At 55.6% G+C, this 15,842-nt stretch overlaps 1 protein-coding gene and 1 long non-coding RNA gene across 2 annotated transcripts; one reads left to right on the top strand and one right to left on the bottom strand.

Moving 5' to 3' along the window:
• Positions 1–1,779: 1,779 nt before the first annotated feature.
• Positions 1,780–7,788, bottom strand: LOC135424972 (uncharacterized). The gene is made up of 2 exons (XR_010435441.1): positions 7,387–7,788; positions 1,780–2,008 (listed from the first exon to the last, which is right to left on the bottom strand). It is a non-coding gene; the product is annotated as an uncharacterized LOC135424972 (long non-coding RNA).
• On the top strand, positions 6,793–15,767 carry AGPAT2 (1-acylglycerol-3-phosphate O-acyltransferase 2). Its single transcript, XM_064676738.1, has 6 exons — positions 6,793–7,059; positions 10,993–11,126; positions 11,662–11,837; positions 12,016–12,111; positions 13,591–13,663; positions 14,126–15,767. Exons 1-6 carry the CDS (start codon positions 6,872–6,874, stop codon positions 14,275–14,277), a joined length of 819 nt encoding a protein of 272 aa, XP_064532808.1. The 5' UTR covers positions 6,793–6,871; the 3' UTR covers positions 14,278–15,767.
• Positions 15,768–15,842: the final 75 nt, after the last annotated feature.

The raw sequence follows: 15,842 nt of genomic DNA, 5'->3' as shown, positions 1-15,842 counted from the left end.
ATTAATGAGGGTCTGACCCTGCCTGCGCAGCCACTTGAGTTCTTCCAGTGCAGACAGCTGGCTTAAGAGGGCCCTTTATTCTTTACATATCAGATCAATCGGGAGAGTTATAATCTAGTCCTGGTAAAAGGCTGGAGTCAGACTTTATTGCCCAACCAGCTCAAGGAGAGAAAAAGCAAGCAAAAGGAAGAGGTCATGCTGAACTATCGATCGTGCAGGTGGCGGGGCTGCTCCTGGGATGGCCTCTGAAGAGCTTACCAGGACAGTTTGCCTCTATCTCCTGCTAATGCTGCTCCATTGATCTTCCATGACAGGCGGCAACTACGAGAGTTTTTTAGCCGGAGTCATTAAGAGGCATTAATCAATAATGGAGGAAACAGAAAGAGAGAAACTGTTTGTTTCATGGAGACATATTCCCCACGTGGATTTTAGATTTTAGCCCGCTGAGGTGAGCGTGGTTTATTTCTAGGGAGTTCTGCCAGGAAAAGGATTCACCTTGTGCTGGACTGTGGCACTTGGAGGAGGTCCTGAGCCAGTTGCAACACACTGACAGCTCTGACCAGGCTGTAGAATGAGATGGGAGTAGCTGTGGAGTTTGTGGCATCCAATTCCAGGTACCTCAGCACCACAAGCCACCCAGACCCTCTGTTCGCACAGAGGTACTCCTGGAAGAACTAGGTACTGATTTCAGAGCTGGGTGCTGGTTTCATGTTGTGCATCTACTAAACAAAGCTGCTGCCTGGCAGTGGTGCAACAGGTCCCAGCAGCCTGCTCAGCGATCCAGCCCTGTGTGAGCTCAACCCCAGCCCAGTGGCTCAGCCCACGGCTGAGTTCATTCCTGTGGCAAGACTGGAGTTGTTCACAAGAGAAACGGTCTTTGTGCTGAAAGCACCCCGGGCTGCTCCGCTCCCTCCCGCCCTTCCCAACGGTGTCGGTACATTTCCATTGCTCTGTGGTGGCAACACCCCTTTTAATTCTCCAACAGCTCCTGTGTTGTCCAGCAACAGCAACCGTCTGTGCAGGTAGAGGAGCCCATTTTCCCTGGGAGAGGCAGAGAAGGGGGATGGAGACGTGCTCCAGGAGCAGGAGGATGGAATCACCTTCAAAGGTGACTGAGAAGAGAGCTGGCAGTACTGGCATCAGCAGAGCAAACCATGGTCCCTGGGCCATCTCAAGCTCGGGAGGTGCTGTGGCTTCCCATGGCTGAGCTCAGCCCCAGGAGCTGCCCTGTGATGCAGAAGCTGAGCCAAGGTTTAATTGCACTCACGGACTTAGCCCAAAGGCCCTTTAGTCCTGCTGTGTGCCACAGTGCTGGCACACCCTGTGGCACCGTGCCAGCAGGTCTGGCAACCTGGTAATGCCATGCTCAGCACCTGCTGCTGGGAGCACAGGGAGAGAGCACAGCTCAGCTAATAGGGCCTGCAAAGAGCAGGTACCAAGCGATGCTTCAGAGCAAGGGAAATGCCTTTTAGGAGGCAGGGATGGAGATCCCAATGGACATCAGTGTCCTATTCCTCTCCAGACACAGTCACAACCCTGAAAACACAAACACAGAGCTCAGCACCATCCCTGGAATCCAGCCCAGGTGGGACATGTCACGCTGCTGCTGACTTGAGATGAGAGACTCTGCCATGGGAGATGCAGCAAACCCCTCTCCAGTCCCAGGCTGCCCATCAAGAGAAGCCCTTGGCTAATGGCTCTGCCTTCCCTGCTCAGTCTGTCAAGTCTCCAGGTCATCCACCCAGTCCCTTCCACCGACACAAAATCCATCAGAAACAATTTGATTTCCTTAATTTAACACATGACATTTAGGAAAAAGCCTAATCCTATTGCAACTTGGAAAATAAAGTGATTTCAGCTTTCCATCCTTGGGCCTGAAGGAGCTCAGGTGCTGCAGCCAGATGAGATGCTGTATCAGGGGCCATGTTCTGTGCCAAGGACACTCTCATTCAGAGCCTCTCCTGGGGCGTACGGTGCAGAGAACATCAGGTGCAGGGGGATTTCCAGCCTGTGGGTACAAATGCAAATGCAACAGTAGAGATCTTGCAGTCTCATGTTTTTGCTAGCTCCTGTTTTTGTCAGAGTCTGCCAGGAGGAAAAAATAAAAGCCAGTGCTGGGGGGCATGGTGGGGTGTAAGCCCCAGCAGCAGTCCTTGACTGATGTGCACTGACTCTGCCTGACAGCCCTGGCACTCCATGGGATTGCTGCTGCGGCATTCCTCATGGATAAGGATCATGCCAAATCAGCCTTGTGCCCTGCGTGGATTTAAATCCTCGTTTGAGTCTTTCAAGGTAGAGGTAAGACAAGCCCCGAGAAAGCATTCTCTGCAGAATGGTGTTAGGTGTGTGAGGAGTGGCAGGGCTGGGAGTCCCACAGCACCTGCAGAGCACAGGCTGTGTGGGGCCCAAAACCTGCCAAGGGCTCCAGTTCCACAGAGATGGTACCATAAACCCACAACTGGCTGGCGTGAACATCCCACATAAAACGTCATTACTTTCTCAGTAGAGTTACTTGTAGGTGAGTAAAGGTTACAGGAAGGAAGGTTCAGATTATCTAATAGCCTTTTAAAATGTGTTTCTCGCTTAATTGCACGTTCCCAGAGTCAAAGTCCCTCGGGCTCTTTGTATTTCCAGTGGCCAGTGGAGGCTGTGCACCAGGCAGTTTAGCAATCTCATGCTCCTGGCTCTTGTGCAAGCCTGTTGCTCTGTCCTGTGGGTAACTGCAGCGCTCACATTCAAACCACGCTGAGTCACCAGCCCGGTTCCTCCCTGACTGTTTACTCTGTTGTCACAAGAGCGCTGACGTGTTATTGCTGGGGAGCCCAGCAACTACAGGGAGTGTGGCCATGGAGCAGCAGGAGCCAACACAGAGGCTGGGCTGGGGGTCAGTCTGAAGCTCTGCCTGTGCAAGCGCGGGCTCAGCCGTGGGCTTCTACACCACCCACATGAGGAGCAGCAGGAGGGTTTCACCTCCTATGTGCTGGTGCTCTTCTAGGCTGAAACAACTGAGAGGGAAATGGGGTTCACCCACATCCTTTGCACAAACTGCTCTTAGCCAGCACACCCTCTGCAAGCAGCCTGCAGTGTCCCTCTCCAGGCCAGCACAGCACAGGGCAGACCTCTTTGCTGTCTTTGCCAGAGCAACACTTCCAGAAAAGGTTTCAGTGATGCCATCCCACGGGTGTCAGCCCTTGAGGCAGCCTTGCTTATGGATGCAAAGATGGTCCAAAATTCCCAGTTTGTAGCCCTGCCTATGTGGGAGCAATATAGCAGCATAACTTTGTCTGTATCATGATGCTGGGATGTTCTGTGTAGCCTGAGCTACACAGGGGTGATGCCAGACTCTGACATGTCTCTCAAAGACAGCTGCTAGTGGAGACAGGCAAAGAGGGAAGAGGATAGATGCATAGACTGACAGAGGTCTGGAAGTAGATACAGCAGATGTGTGGATCATCTTACTGCCCCCAAGTCCCCGCCCTGAAGCACCCAGCAGCAGGGGTTGGTGCCGAGGAGCTTCCTGTGAGGGCTCCCCAGCCACGCACATGCGTGCCACGGCCAGGCCCAGAATGAGGATGTTTGGCTGGTTGTTTCCTCCTCCCTTCTCTTTAAGGTCACCAAACCCAGCTGCTGCTTTCAACACACGTCCCTTGGCAGGAGGCAAAGAGGCCGAGGGGTAGAGCTGCCAAAGGGCAGAGGCAAGGTGAGGCAGCAGGAGCAAGATGCTGCTCTGCAGACAGATCCAACCTTCCTTTGGCCCAGCCAGCGCCCCTGGAGGGTCCTGCTGAGCACTCACCCCCCTGGCCTTGAGCCTCCTGCTACTCTATGACCTGCTGAGCCCTGTGCACTGATGCCAGGCAATGAACACATCTTCCTTCCTACCCCTCTGAGTGCTTTCCCTCTCTTCCCTTCTCCACTCCTCTTCTCCCTGCATGCGTGGGACATGTTCTCCCTGGCTCTATTTCTTTTCCAGTCAGAAGCTAGTCATCCACAGTGAGGTCACATGTTGTTTCCAAGGGAAGCAATAAGTCTAGACAAATAAAAGATAAAGAATAACACAGCCAGATTTTTATAAGACATCAGAAAACTATGGCCAAGGCTAACACTTTTAGCTTCATGGCTCTCCACGGACTGAGGCAGAGAAATCCTACTGTGATGCTGTGTGGACCCTTCTGCTTGGCACTTGGTGGATTCTTGCTTCTGCCAGGGATTCTGGACCCTGCTTAGCTACACTACCTGCAGGGTACACTTCCATCACATCTAAATAATCCAGTCAGTAGCTTAAATATGCAAAACACACAGCGCAGTCTGGTAAACTGGGTTTTTTAAAGAATTTGGAACTGCTTCATCCTGGCTGCTGAAGCTTGGGAGGGCAGGGAGGGGGTCACCTTTGCCTCTGTCCCAAAACAGCCGCGTTTCAGGGGCTTTGAGGTGATCCCTGCTGCGTTCCACAGCGCACTGAGGCTCAGGGGCCTCTTCCATCAGGCAGTTTGTTATGACAATGTTAACGCACAGGCTGTCGTCATCTGGCAGCACAACCGCCTGCCTTATGAAATAACTCAGCGTGACAGCTCTGCTTGCTAGCGGGCAGGCCCATGTCTGGCTTCTAATCTGGCATCAGAAAGCACTCCCCTTCCTTGAGCTACAGACTGATATCAAACGTTTCATTTGCATTACTCCAGCTAATCTGCTGGAGAGCGTGGGGAGAAGGGAATGGCAGCCAAGCTCCTTCAGGAGCCCACACGTGAAGCGTCGCGCCGCTGCCATCCCCACCACGCCGTATCTGTTGATGCCTTTTGCCGCCGGCACCGCGGCCGCGCCAGGATTTACATTTCAGATTCTCAACGTCAGCCAGCGTTCGTGAGCTCTGCGGATCGACTCACACGATGCCCCGGTGACAGATCACCAGTGACTTTCTTCCCATGTCAACAAAAGCACAAACGTCATGAGGACAACGCAGAATCGCTCGGGGCCCAGCGTCTGCTCAGCTGCAAAGGTCTCGGTGACTTCCCAGGCATATGCTGGGTGCTGGAGCTCTCTGAACAGTCTGTACGACACAGGCCGGAGGGATTAATCTAATGCTGTGTCGAGATGCTAATACAATAAGGGTTCTTTGTGGCATTTGCTGGAATCATGAGACCAGCTCTGAGATGTCATTGCCTGGCAGTCATAGGGAGTGCTGGCCTGGAGCTCTCCGGAGAGAAGGAGGTTGTCTCCTGCTTCAAGCCCTAAAGCTGCTGCAGGGCAGTGAAAGTACAGTGAGCCCTCCCCGTTCCAGTGACAGCTTGTTTGGGAACAGCACACAACCTCTGTTGGTGAATCCAAGGAGAGCTGAGGGAATAAGGGTTATTTTAAAAGGGACAACACTTTTCTTTGATTTTTCCTGGAGCAGCAAGGCTGTGGATGCCAAGAGGGTGATCAGAGCTGCAGGGTCACATCTCATCCCAGTGGAGACTCCGCCACCCACGAGACTGGGGTTTTGCTATAAAAAGTGTTGCAAAACCTGCCAAGGCCAGTGAACGGTTTGTGTCAGTTCCAGCAGACGCTTTCATCTCCTGTGCCAGCTTCACACCCACAGAGCTGCTGGGCCTGATCCTGCCCTACCTCCAGTGCCAGCAGGGAAAGCTCCATCCCACTCAGCACATTTGTGCTACTAAAAAAGAAGCATCAAGCACTAGTAGAGAAGGTGGGCAAGATGAGGGGCAGGGAGATGTGGCCGGGGGGATCTGTCACCAAAATTCACAGCTGACTCAGTTGATCTGTGAATTTTCATGACAGGCCCAAAGACCCCACACCATGCCAGGACAGGATCCAAAGATCTCACACAGCACCACGAGGGACCCTCAAAGAGCCCATATGGCACTATGAGGGAACTGAAGGCCCTACATGGCCTTGAAAGGACCCAAGGTTCTCCTCACCATGCCAAGAGGGACCAACTATTATAACCCCATTAGTCAGCCTGTGGAGAATGGAAGACTGAGGAGACCTTACAGCACTTTCCAGTACTTAAAGGAACTAAAAGAAAGCTGGAGAGGGAATCTGGATATGGGTGTGCAGTGATAGAACAAGGGGGGATGGCTTTAGACAGTAAAAGGGTAGATTTACACTAGATACTATGAAGAAATTCTTTACTGTGAGGGTGTTGAGGCCCTGGAACAGGTTTCCCAGAGAACCTGTGGCTGCCTCATCCCTGGAAGTGTTCAAGACCAGGTTGGACGAAGCTTGGAGCAACATGGTCCAGTGGAAGGTGTCCCTGCTCATGGGCAGGGGCTTAGAATGAGATGATCTTTGAAGTCCCTTCCAACCCATCGTGAGGGTCCCAAACCCCCACAGGGCTCCATGAGGGACCATACTCCCTCCTCACCCTGCCATGGGCCACTCAGACCCACACAGCACCACGACGGGACACCTTTCCGTGGGGGACGTTCCCTGAGCACCCACCACACCATGGGGCACCTGAGATCTGCACAGCACCATGAGGGGACCCCCCACTCCATGAGGGACCTTCCCTGCCCATGAGGGACCCCCTCTCCATGAGGGACAATCCCTGAGCGCCCACTGTGCCATGGGGCACCCAGACCGGCACAGCACCACGAGAACCCCCCTCCAAGAGGGACCTTCCCTGACCACGAAGGCACCCCGCTCCAAGAGGGACCTTCCCTCCCCATGAGGGACCCCCTTTCCAGGAGGGACCTTCCCCCCCAGGAAGACACCCCGCTCCCGGAGGGACATTCCCCGGGCGCCCGTCCCGTCCCGCCCCGCTGAGGGAGCGGCGGGGCGGGACGTGCCGCCCACATAAGGCGGGCTCAGCCCGGGCTTTTCGGGGAGGAGGCGGCAGTGGTGGTGGCAGGAACTCCTTCGGGTGGAACCCGTCATGGAGCTGGGGTGGCTGGTGTGTGGCACGGCGGTGCTGCTGTTGCTCCACGTCCTCATGGAGCTCAGCCCCGCCGTCAACTTCGCGCTGCGCATCGGCTTCTACTGCGTGCTGTGCCTGGTGTCCTCGGCGCTGGCGGCCGCCGCCTGCCTGCTGGTCAACGGCGGCCGCACCGTCAAGAACATGAGGTGAGTGAGGGGGCACGGGGGCTGTCGGGTGAGACACACGCTGGGGACATCGGGGTCAGCCCCGGAGCGCTTGGTGGGGTGGTGGCGGCCTCTGTTCCATCAGCCGGGGTCCCCTCTTGGCTCGCGGCGTGGCCGTGGCTGAGCCCTCGCCCCCAGCGAGCCGCCTTTGGGGATGAGGTGTCTGGAAGGTCCAGACCCCGCACGGGGTGGGGTTTTTTTGGGGGGGGGGGAAGCTACAGGACGGCAGTGTTTGAGGGTGGCAGAGCGCTGAGCAAGCTGCGCAGGGAGGTCGTGAATTTTCCCTCTCTGGAAACATTCCAAACCCACCTGGGTGCATTCCTGTGTCACCTGCTGTGCGCGACCCTGCCTCGGCGGAGGGCTGGGACTGGGTGATCCCCCCCCTTCCAACCCTGACGGCTCTGTGGTTGTGTTTGGGGTGTTTCCTCCGTGCCCGGCAGGGTGCCATGTGCTGCCCGGAGCCGGCAGCGGGGCAGCCGTGCAGCTGCTGTCAGCCCGTGTGTCCTGACAGGGCGCCCGGGGCAGGGGCTGAGGAGCTGCTCTCGTCCAGCAGCTCCTCTACGTGCCAAGGCGCGTTTTAAGGGCAGAGATGGCACTTCTGCTGGCAGCACAGGACAACTCCGTTTCCTGGATTTGCAATCCCATAGGCAACTTTTCACCTCCATATCCGGGCCGGGTTATATGGATGCAGGCGAAAGGGGAGCCCTGTTGCCTTATTACATCCTTTTGGATCAAAGGTTGGGCAGCGTCTCAGCAGGTGGAGCTGGACTTTGCTTTGCAGTGTGGCTCTCACAGGAAGGACTCAGGGCAGAGTGAGTGGGCACAGGGCACTGATGTGCTGCCTTGAGGGCTCTGCCCTGCCCACCCCAGCCCGTACTGTGGACCCAGGCTCTGGAAACAGCAGTTTGCTCTGGAATCTCCTGCCTATCCCTGTCTCCAGCTTTGGTTGCCTTGGCTCATTCAGGAGCAGCTTTCTAATGCACAACCATCTTTGCAGCTGGGAGAATTTATGATGTCAGTGATAGAGATGCTCTCCTTTTAATTCCTCCCCAGAAATAAACCCTCTAAATTTTCTGTAAGCTTAAAGGAATTATTTGGGAACAAGAACTTCTTGCATTGGATAATGCCTCATTTTGAAACTCTGAGCTGAGTTTTTGCCAGAATCACATGCTGGCACTGGCTGATGATCCTTGTGATGGATCCCAGCCCTTGGGAGGTCTGTGGCTGAGGTGATCCAGCAAGTTCCTTATTTCTCCAACATCCCAGTCTGCTTATTCCAGCTTGAGAAAGGAGGCTGGAGCAGAGCATGTGCTGGTGGACAGACAGTGATAACAGTGTCACTGTCTGGCGCAGAACACCCCGTTCTTGCTGTGCTCCTGGCTCCAGTGCCAAGCTGGTGTGGCTTGGAAGAGGTTGCCCTGGGTGTCTGATAGAGATAGAGCTGTTTATCTAGTGGTGAAACCTCTCGTAAGGGCTTCAAATCTGGTAAGCAGATTTCCTTAGACCTTGAAAATCAGAGTATCCCAAACAGGCCTCTGGGATAGCCTGTGGAGCACAGCACGTGAATCTGGGGGCTGCTGGCTTTCATACTCAGACTGTTATGGATGCACTGAAAAGCCACATTCCCTCTTATTTTTGTACTCTTTGCATCTGGCATTATGTACACTGGGTTTACAGCTCTCTGCAGCTTTGGCTGCACCAAGTCTGGATCGTTTATACCAAGAGAGAAGCTGTTTCTGGGGTTTGAGGAGGGTCGGATCCATCCTCTTAACCCTGTGGATGACGTGGGCAGCTCAGCAGGGCTGCTGGTCACTGCTCTGAGCTCTGCCCCTTTGCCTCTTTCAGTGGCTCACACCATATCTTGTGCAAGGAAACACTGGCTCTGGACTGGCAGGAGGAAGCCGGGTGGTTGCTCTTGAGTAATGTGTAACCAGCCTCTCCCGGCAGCCACTGAGCAGTGTGACTTCCAGAGCAGTGACCTCGTTTTTGGTTGGCAGTCAGAAGGGAGGAGAAGTGTGATTTAGGTCAGCCTGGTGGCATGGCATCCCCCATGACCTCACTGGTTCGTGTCACCCTGCCTCTTCTCACGGGCAGCCTCGTCTCTTCGCCTGAGCTACACCCCCAGAGCCTTGGAGCAGGCCCATGGAGCTCTGGAGCTCTGCATTCCATACACCTCCCTGTGTCCTTTCCCTGGGTGTGGCCATAACCTTTGGAGCGAGTTGAACTGAGGACTGATAACAGTGTCACCCGGGGGCATTGGCCTGGCCTGAACTCCAGTGTCAAAGCCAGTGCCTGGATGGTCTGCATGGCAGGACACCCCACAGAGATGGGAACCCCACTGTGGGTAGGAGCAAGCTGGGGAAAGTCATGTGGCTCAAGAGCAGATGGCAGGGATGTGGATACTTTTGGAGAGCAGATGCTGGGAGCTGCTGCCAATCCAGGATGAGGTGCTGTCCAGGTGCTCACCTCCTGCTATGGGTGACAAGGATGCTTCCCAGGAGGATGCTGCTGTACAGCTCTTCAGCTGGACCCTGTGGTGGGGTGGTGGGGTGGCAAAGCTGACACTGTCCCTCTGTCTCCTCCTGTAGGGAGGAAAGCTCCATCCCCTGTCTGCCAGGGAGAAGGTGTCCCTGAGGCAGGACATCCAGGTGCTTGCTGGAGGGCAGGTCAGCTCCTGAATCAGCTCCGGGGGAGAGCAGAGCTGGTGGCTGTTCTTGGGAGCTTTGCTCACGTGCAAGTTTCCTCTGCCACCTGTCCTGGTAAATGGCTGCTCCCCTGCCCAAAATAGCCACTGTGTTCTGCCAGCTTCTGGCTGTGTCCTTTGGCCCAGTTGGAGGGTCCCCAGGTCCCACCTGCCTGGGGGTGGCACAGATGGGCCCTGCTGCCATGGGCTGGCAGGGGCTCGGCCGGTGGGCCTGGGCTGGGTGTGCTTGGCAAGGGCATGGCAGCCTGCTCCATGTGTTGGCACGGCTGAGTGGAGCTGCCAGTGTCTCCCAGCCGGGCCCCCAGCCCTGGGAAGAGCTGGGAGCTTTGTCAGACCTGTAGATCCACTGGGGAAGGGAACTGACAGGCAAAAGCTTGAAGATGTGTTTGCCGGGGGGCACCGGGCCTCTGCCAAGCTGCGTGGGGAGCATCCTAATTGCTGCTCACATCCTTGGGTTGTGTAGGGAAGTGTCTCTCACCTCCATTCCCTTCCTCTCTTGGACTCCCATGAGGTGATGGCACTCCAGGTTTGTTTGTATCATTGAGCAGTGTCTTCCAGCACTGTGAGGAGCAGAACGGGCAGAGCCTTCCTCGGGTGTTGGGTGTGAGGGCTGATCCCTGCATGCTGGGGAGTGGCAGCTCCTGGGAGAACTGTTTGAACAACTTGGGGAGGGGGGCACTGATTGCAAGAGGAAGACACTGGTGGCACTGGAGCAGACCAGAACCATGGCACAGACGAAAAGAACAGCATTCCATAGCTGGGACTGGCTGCAGGAGGAGTGGTCCTTTATCCAGTGCTGAAAACAATGTCCCCTCTCCTGGACTTTGGAGGGTTTCCAGTGCGCCCTCTTTGCAAAGCTCTCACAGCTGCACTAGGCTGGGCTTGCCATTTCCAAAGAGCCTGTTGTGAGCTGATGCTGTCAGCTTAAAGGAAGCATGGGCTACTGAGTCTGGCTGAACCAGCCTCAAAATTACAGTCAGCTTCCCCCAGGCTTCCAGTAAAATTCCCACACTAGGAGTGGAGAGGACTTGGCATGCAACTGAAGTACCTTGAGCATATGGGACCATGAAGGGCAGACACCTGGGTGGACCCGAGGGCAAATAAGACTGAAGATTCTCTGTCCTAGAGTTCTTGTCTTTCCCAACCCACCCTGGGTGTAGCAGCCCTTGTCGCCCCCCTACCCCATGACTGACTGCTCTTCTCTTCCACAGAATCATCAAAGCTGTGGTCAAGACCTTCAAGTATTTCTTTGGCCTGAGGTTTGAGGTGAAGGGGCTGGAGAACTTCGAGGTGGAGGGCCCTGCTATCATTGTGTCCAACCATCAGAGCATCCTTGACATGATGGGTGAGCAGCTGGTGGGAGGGAAGGAGCAGTTCTCCTGCTCACCATCAGAGAAGTCCTGCTCGTGTGTCCTGGCCAAGCAGCCCCTGCCCTGGCCAGTCTGTGCTGCAGAGCCAGCTGGTCCAGCTTCCTTGTCAGTGCTGGACGTGGGAAGGGTCTCCCCTTGCTCTGAGCAATCCCACACTTGTGCAGCACCCCAGGTACTGCTGCCCCTCGGGTGTTTCCCAGCTCCCTTTTACATCCCTGCCTTGCTGGTGGCCTGGCTGGCCCAGCGTGTGTGTCAGTGGCCCTTCTGGGCTCCCTGGGACTGAGGACTGAGCTGCCTCTGGGGGGTTCTTGCTGTCACCTGCAGCCACCCTGCCTCACTAACACTGCTGTGTGCCAAGTCTCCTGCTCTGCTGGTGGCAGCGGAAGCCAGGATTGAAACAAGGCATCAGCCTTTCCCTGTCCCCTCCCAACCTCAGCTCGTGTTCCTGTCCCACCTGAGGTGCAGGCAGGCAGGGTGACTGCTGGGTCTTGCCCTCTGCCATCCCACTAGGGCTGATGGAGATCCTGCCTGACAACTGTGTCCAGGTGGGCAAGAAGGAGCTGATGTACACGGGCACCGTGGGGCTCATCATCTACCTCGGCGGCGTCATCTTCATCAACAGGAAGAGCACCAACAGCGCCAAGATGGTGATGGCTGAGGTTGCCAAGACCATGGCAAATGAGAACGTGAGTGTGGCCGTGGGGCTCGGTGGGGTGGCCTGTGTCTGGGCACGGGGGCATGGGGAGCTCCTGGTGCTGGCTGACCTGGAGTCACAGCCACCTGCAGCTCTTGGCAAAGCTGGCTGGCAGCTCAGGGCACTGCAGGTGGATTGCTGGAGTTAAGCCTTGTCTCTCCCATGTGCAGCTGAAGGTGTGGGTGTACCCAGAGGGCACAAGGAACTGCACTGGGGATTTGCTGCCGTTCAAGAAAGGAGCATTTCACCTCGCTGTCCAGGCACAGGTAACAGTGCTCTGCCCCTGCACAGGCACTCTGAGTGCTTTTGCAGTGGCATTCCAGGCTGGTCATGCAGTGTGTGGTTTATTTGCTCTCAGGTTCCCAGGTAACACCTCCCCAGGTAAACCACTGTTAGGTGTCAGAAGTGCTGCCCAGAAGGAGCCAAGAGCCTTTTCCATCCCCTGTGGGAGTGACCTGACCCTGGGGACAGGTGGCTGCAGGCAATGGAGAGCTGCCTTTTCCTCTGTCCTGCCCGCCCCAGTCCCAGTGTTCCATCTGCAGGGCAGGCACACTTGACCCTCACTCCAGGCTTTCCTGGCAGGGCCTGTGCCCAGGGGCTCCTGGGGGCATGGCTGCAGCCCAGAGCTCCTTCTGGGAAGGGAGCTCAGTGGGTGCTTTCCTGGGGAATCCCAAAGCTGTCGATGCATTTCTCAATCCCCCAGGTTGCAATAGGGCAGAGTTGATTCAGGATTGTTAATGCTCATGCTTTATAGCAACATCTGGGCTTGCTCTGTGTGGAAATAGCTGCTCCCTCCCTGATGGCCATATGGCACTTCTTGGTATGTCTTTTTTCCCCAAAGTGACAACATCCATGAGCAGTCAGTGGGGGAGCAGGCAAACAGCTCCTTGGCTTCAGCCAGCCAGAGCTGTCCATGCACTCAGAGGGGGCTGCTTGCCTGGGCAGGGCACTGGGGCAGTGTGCCAGGGACTGGGATGATTCGAGGCCTCAGGGGAAATTGGTTTCCCTAGGAGAGATGTTCCAGCAGGGGTTCTGGAGAAGGGAGTAGGTGCCAGATCTCTTGCTGAGATCGACTAGCTAAACCCAGGGTGCAGCCTGTGTTGTACCATCCCCATTCCTGCCTGGGTGACGCAGCCAAGGCAGGGCCTGGCAGCTGCTGGAAGGGAAGGATGTCAGTGGAACTGGTACCCGCCTCTGCTACACCCCCCTGAGTCACCTACTGTAGATCCTGTCTGTGTTATCAGCATGGAATAAGGACTCTGTGCCTGCCCTCCTGGCCCTGGCTCTGCCTGAAGCTTCCCTAGGAGCAATTGATGGCAACTGGTGACTCCTTTTCTTAGAAGCTGAAGGCACAGCAACTGCCCTGCCCCAGACATGTGCTGGTACAGCAGGCAGGGCCTGGCAGAACAGGCATCCTGCAGTGTTTGTTTGCAGGACAGACAATACCCAAGCTTTGAAGCCTGGCTTGGGATGAGGAGCCCTAGAAGCCAGTGCTGATCTGAGGCTGAAGTGGAACTTGGCCCTAGTTCTTTGAGTATCCCTGTGCCTTGAGTTGCTGGGGAGTGTTTTTGATCCTGTTTGACTCCTAATTGTCCCAGCCTTTGGAAGTGAGTCTTGCTGTGTGTGCCCTGTGTGTCTGAGAGCCAGGCCAGGTCAGCTCTGCTGTGTGGGATTTGCTGCCTGTCTCTGGCCAGCCCTGAGTTGCTGCAGTGCAAGTAACTCCTCTTTTTCTTTCCTTCCCCAAGGTCCCCGTGATCCCTGTGGTGTATTCCTCCTTCACCACCTTCTATAACCCAAAGACGAAACTGTTTACATCAGGTACCAAAGAGTCACTTGGAGACAGTGTTGATGTTGTCTCCTGTGGAGATCTGGTTCACAAGGGTGTGGGAGGGAAGCAGAGCTGGGGTGAACAGGAGGAGTCCCGCTGGGAGATGTTTGGACTCAGTTCAAAGCACTTGGCACCAGAGCCTGGGCTGGGTTAGTTCAGGAAAGGCTGTAATTAAATACACTGAGGGATGTTTTCATTAAAGATTGGATACCACCTCTCCTTTTCTGGGCAGGCTCTGGCTGGGGTGGCAATTGGGGCACAAAGGGAATATTCTACTTGGCACAGCTCTTGGTCTAACCACAGATCAGCCTCTGCCTGCACTCCAGGGATGGATGCCTGAAGCCCTGAGACGGGATGAGGGCTATGCTGGGACTGCCCAGGGCAGGGAGCAGAGCAGGGAACAGAGCTCCTGTGGCATGTGGGTTTCTCACGGGCTCCTCTCTTGTTCCCAGGCAAAATCAAGGTGGAGGTTCTGCCCCCAATAGAGACCAAAGGCCTGACATCAGACGATGTCACCGACCTCACTGACAGATGCTTCTGCACCATGAGGGAGACCCTCTTCAGGCTGTCAGGCCGTCCAAGTGAGGCCAAGGACTCGTCCTAGAGGCTTTTCCAGTGATGTCACCGTGTGGTGGTGGCTGAAGGGACTTGTTTGTTGTTGCCAAATACTGAAGGAACTTCTCTTCCTCTGCAGTGACTTCTAACTCTGGGAACACCGTGGACTGGCACACACAGGGTGTCGAGCCAGCACTGAGGTTTCCCTTCGAGCGGATTTGTCTTATGGGTTCATTTTCTCACTATGAAACGTCTCCTTTTTCTGAATTTCTCAGGCATCAAACTTGTGCTACCAAAGGGCTCAATGACCAGAGGGGTGAGTTCCGCCAGCTCAGGCAGCTGGCATGGGGTGACAGCAAAAACCTGGCTGGAGCATGGGCTCTGCCTCACGTGAGTGTCCCTGCAGTGTGTTCCTGCAGGCTCAGCCCTGTGATGTCCCAGATGGAAACCACCAGGCAGCAGTTTGTATCTGCACAACCTTGATGCTCAGAGAGGGCCGAGAATTGGGTGAAAATGCAGATTTGGCTTTTCAGCAGTGCTGGGAATGCAGTGTCCCCCCCGGACAGCCCAGAGCACTGCCACCCGGCACAGCGGGACTCACGGGCCTGTCTCCTTGAGATGCCAACCGCATCTTGTTTTGGGAAACTGCTGGCAGCTCCCTACCGTGGTGGTGGCTCAGCCTGGCCACAATCTCGGTGCCTGCAGTGCCCCCTTACAGATGAAAAGGGCTCTGTCGGGCTCGTTTTGTCACTTGTCATGGTCAGCACCGGCCGAAAGATGGTGCCTGTCCCGCGTATCTCTGCCGCTCTCCGAGGATTGTAAAACCCCCTCGGAGCCACAGGGTGGGTGAGCTGCAGCTGGAACGGGGCTTGGGAGGCTTCACCTCTCCCTTTTGGGGACATGAATTCCTTTTCCGGTCAGATAAAGGGGGTTCCCCTGTGCTTTGGGGTGATGGATGGACCAACTGAGCTCCTGGATCCCTCACTGGGAGCTGTGGAAGTGTTGATGCCCTCGAAGGCTGGGTCAGGTCCGTTGTTCCTTTACCTTTAGCTCTGCTGTTCATGGCACAAGGGACCTTGGAATGAGCCACCTGGGGCTACTCAGGTAACCAACACGACCAGCTTTTGCAGCCTGTGTTAGTGGAATCGCAGTTATATGGTATTTTGGGGTTAAAGCCTCAACTGGGAAAGGCAGGGAATTCTGTGGAGGGAGCCCTTGGGCCGAGCTGGTGCTGGCAGGGGCTTTACTGGAGGGGCCTTATGGTACAGACTCAGGGGTCAGACCCTCTGTGGGATGGGTCGGGGTGGGAGGATGGGAACCAAACCAGCACTTTGTGAGAGTGGCAGATAAAGGGCTGTCATGGAGGGGAAACCCAGGAGGGCCCTGGGAGGGCTCCTGAGGGATGGTAACCATGTCTGACTCCTCCTGGGAGGAGGGAGCAGTGCCTCTGTGTGCAGTCGTCTGCTGTTCACTTTTAATTGGGTTGAGGATGTTATGTGCTTTACAAAAAAAAATTACACCTATGATTATTTAAATAAAGGAGCCTCCTGGTCTTGTGTGGGAGCTGAGGGAGGAGGATGTGGGGTGCTGATCCCTCAGCTCTTGCAGGGAGGG

This window comes from Pseudopipra pipra, chromosome 20, assembly GCF_036250125.1.
Source record: "Pseudopipra pipra isolate bDixPip1 chromosome 20, bDixPip1.hap1, whole genome shotgun sequence".
NCBI lineage: Eukaryota > Metazoa > Chordata > Aves > Passeriformes > Pipridae > Pseudopipra > Pseudopipra pipra.
This window is presented reverse-complemented; position numbering and strand designations above follow the sequence as displayed.

What these genes read in the sequence shown, in the direction of transcription:
- AGPAT2 (XM_064676738.1), top strand. Translation starts at nt 6,872, where the DNA reads ATGGAGCTGGGGTGGCTGGTGTGTGGCACGGCGGTGCTGCTGTTGCTC. An exon ending in CGCACCGTCAAGAACATGAG is followed by an intron (nt 7,060 to 10,992) that starts GTGAGTGAGGGG and finishes TCTCTTCCACAG; the next exon opens with AATCATCAAAGCTGTGGTCA. An exon ending in AGACCATGGCAAATGAGAAC is followed by an intron (nt 11,838 to 12,015) that starts GTGAGTGTGGCC and finishes TCCCATGTGCAG; the next exon opens with CTGAAGGTGTGGGTGTACCC.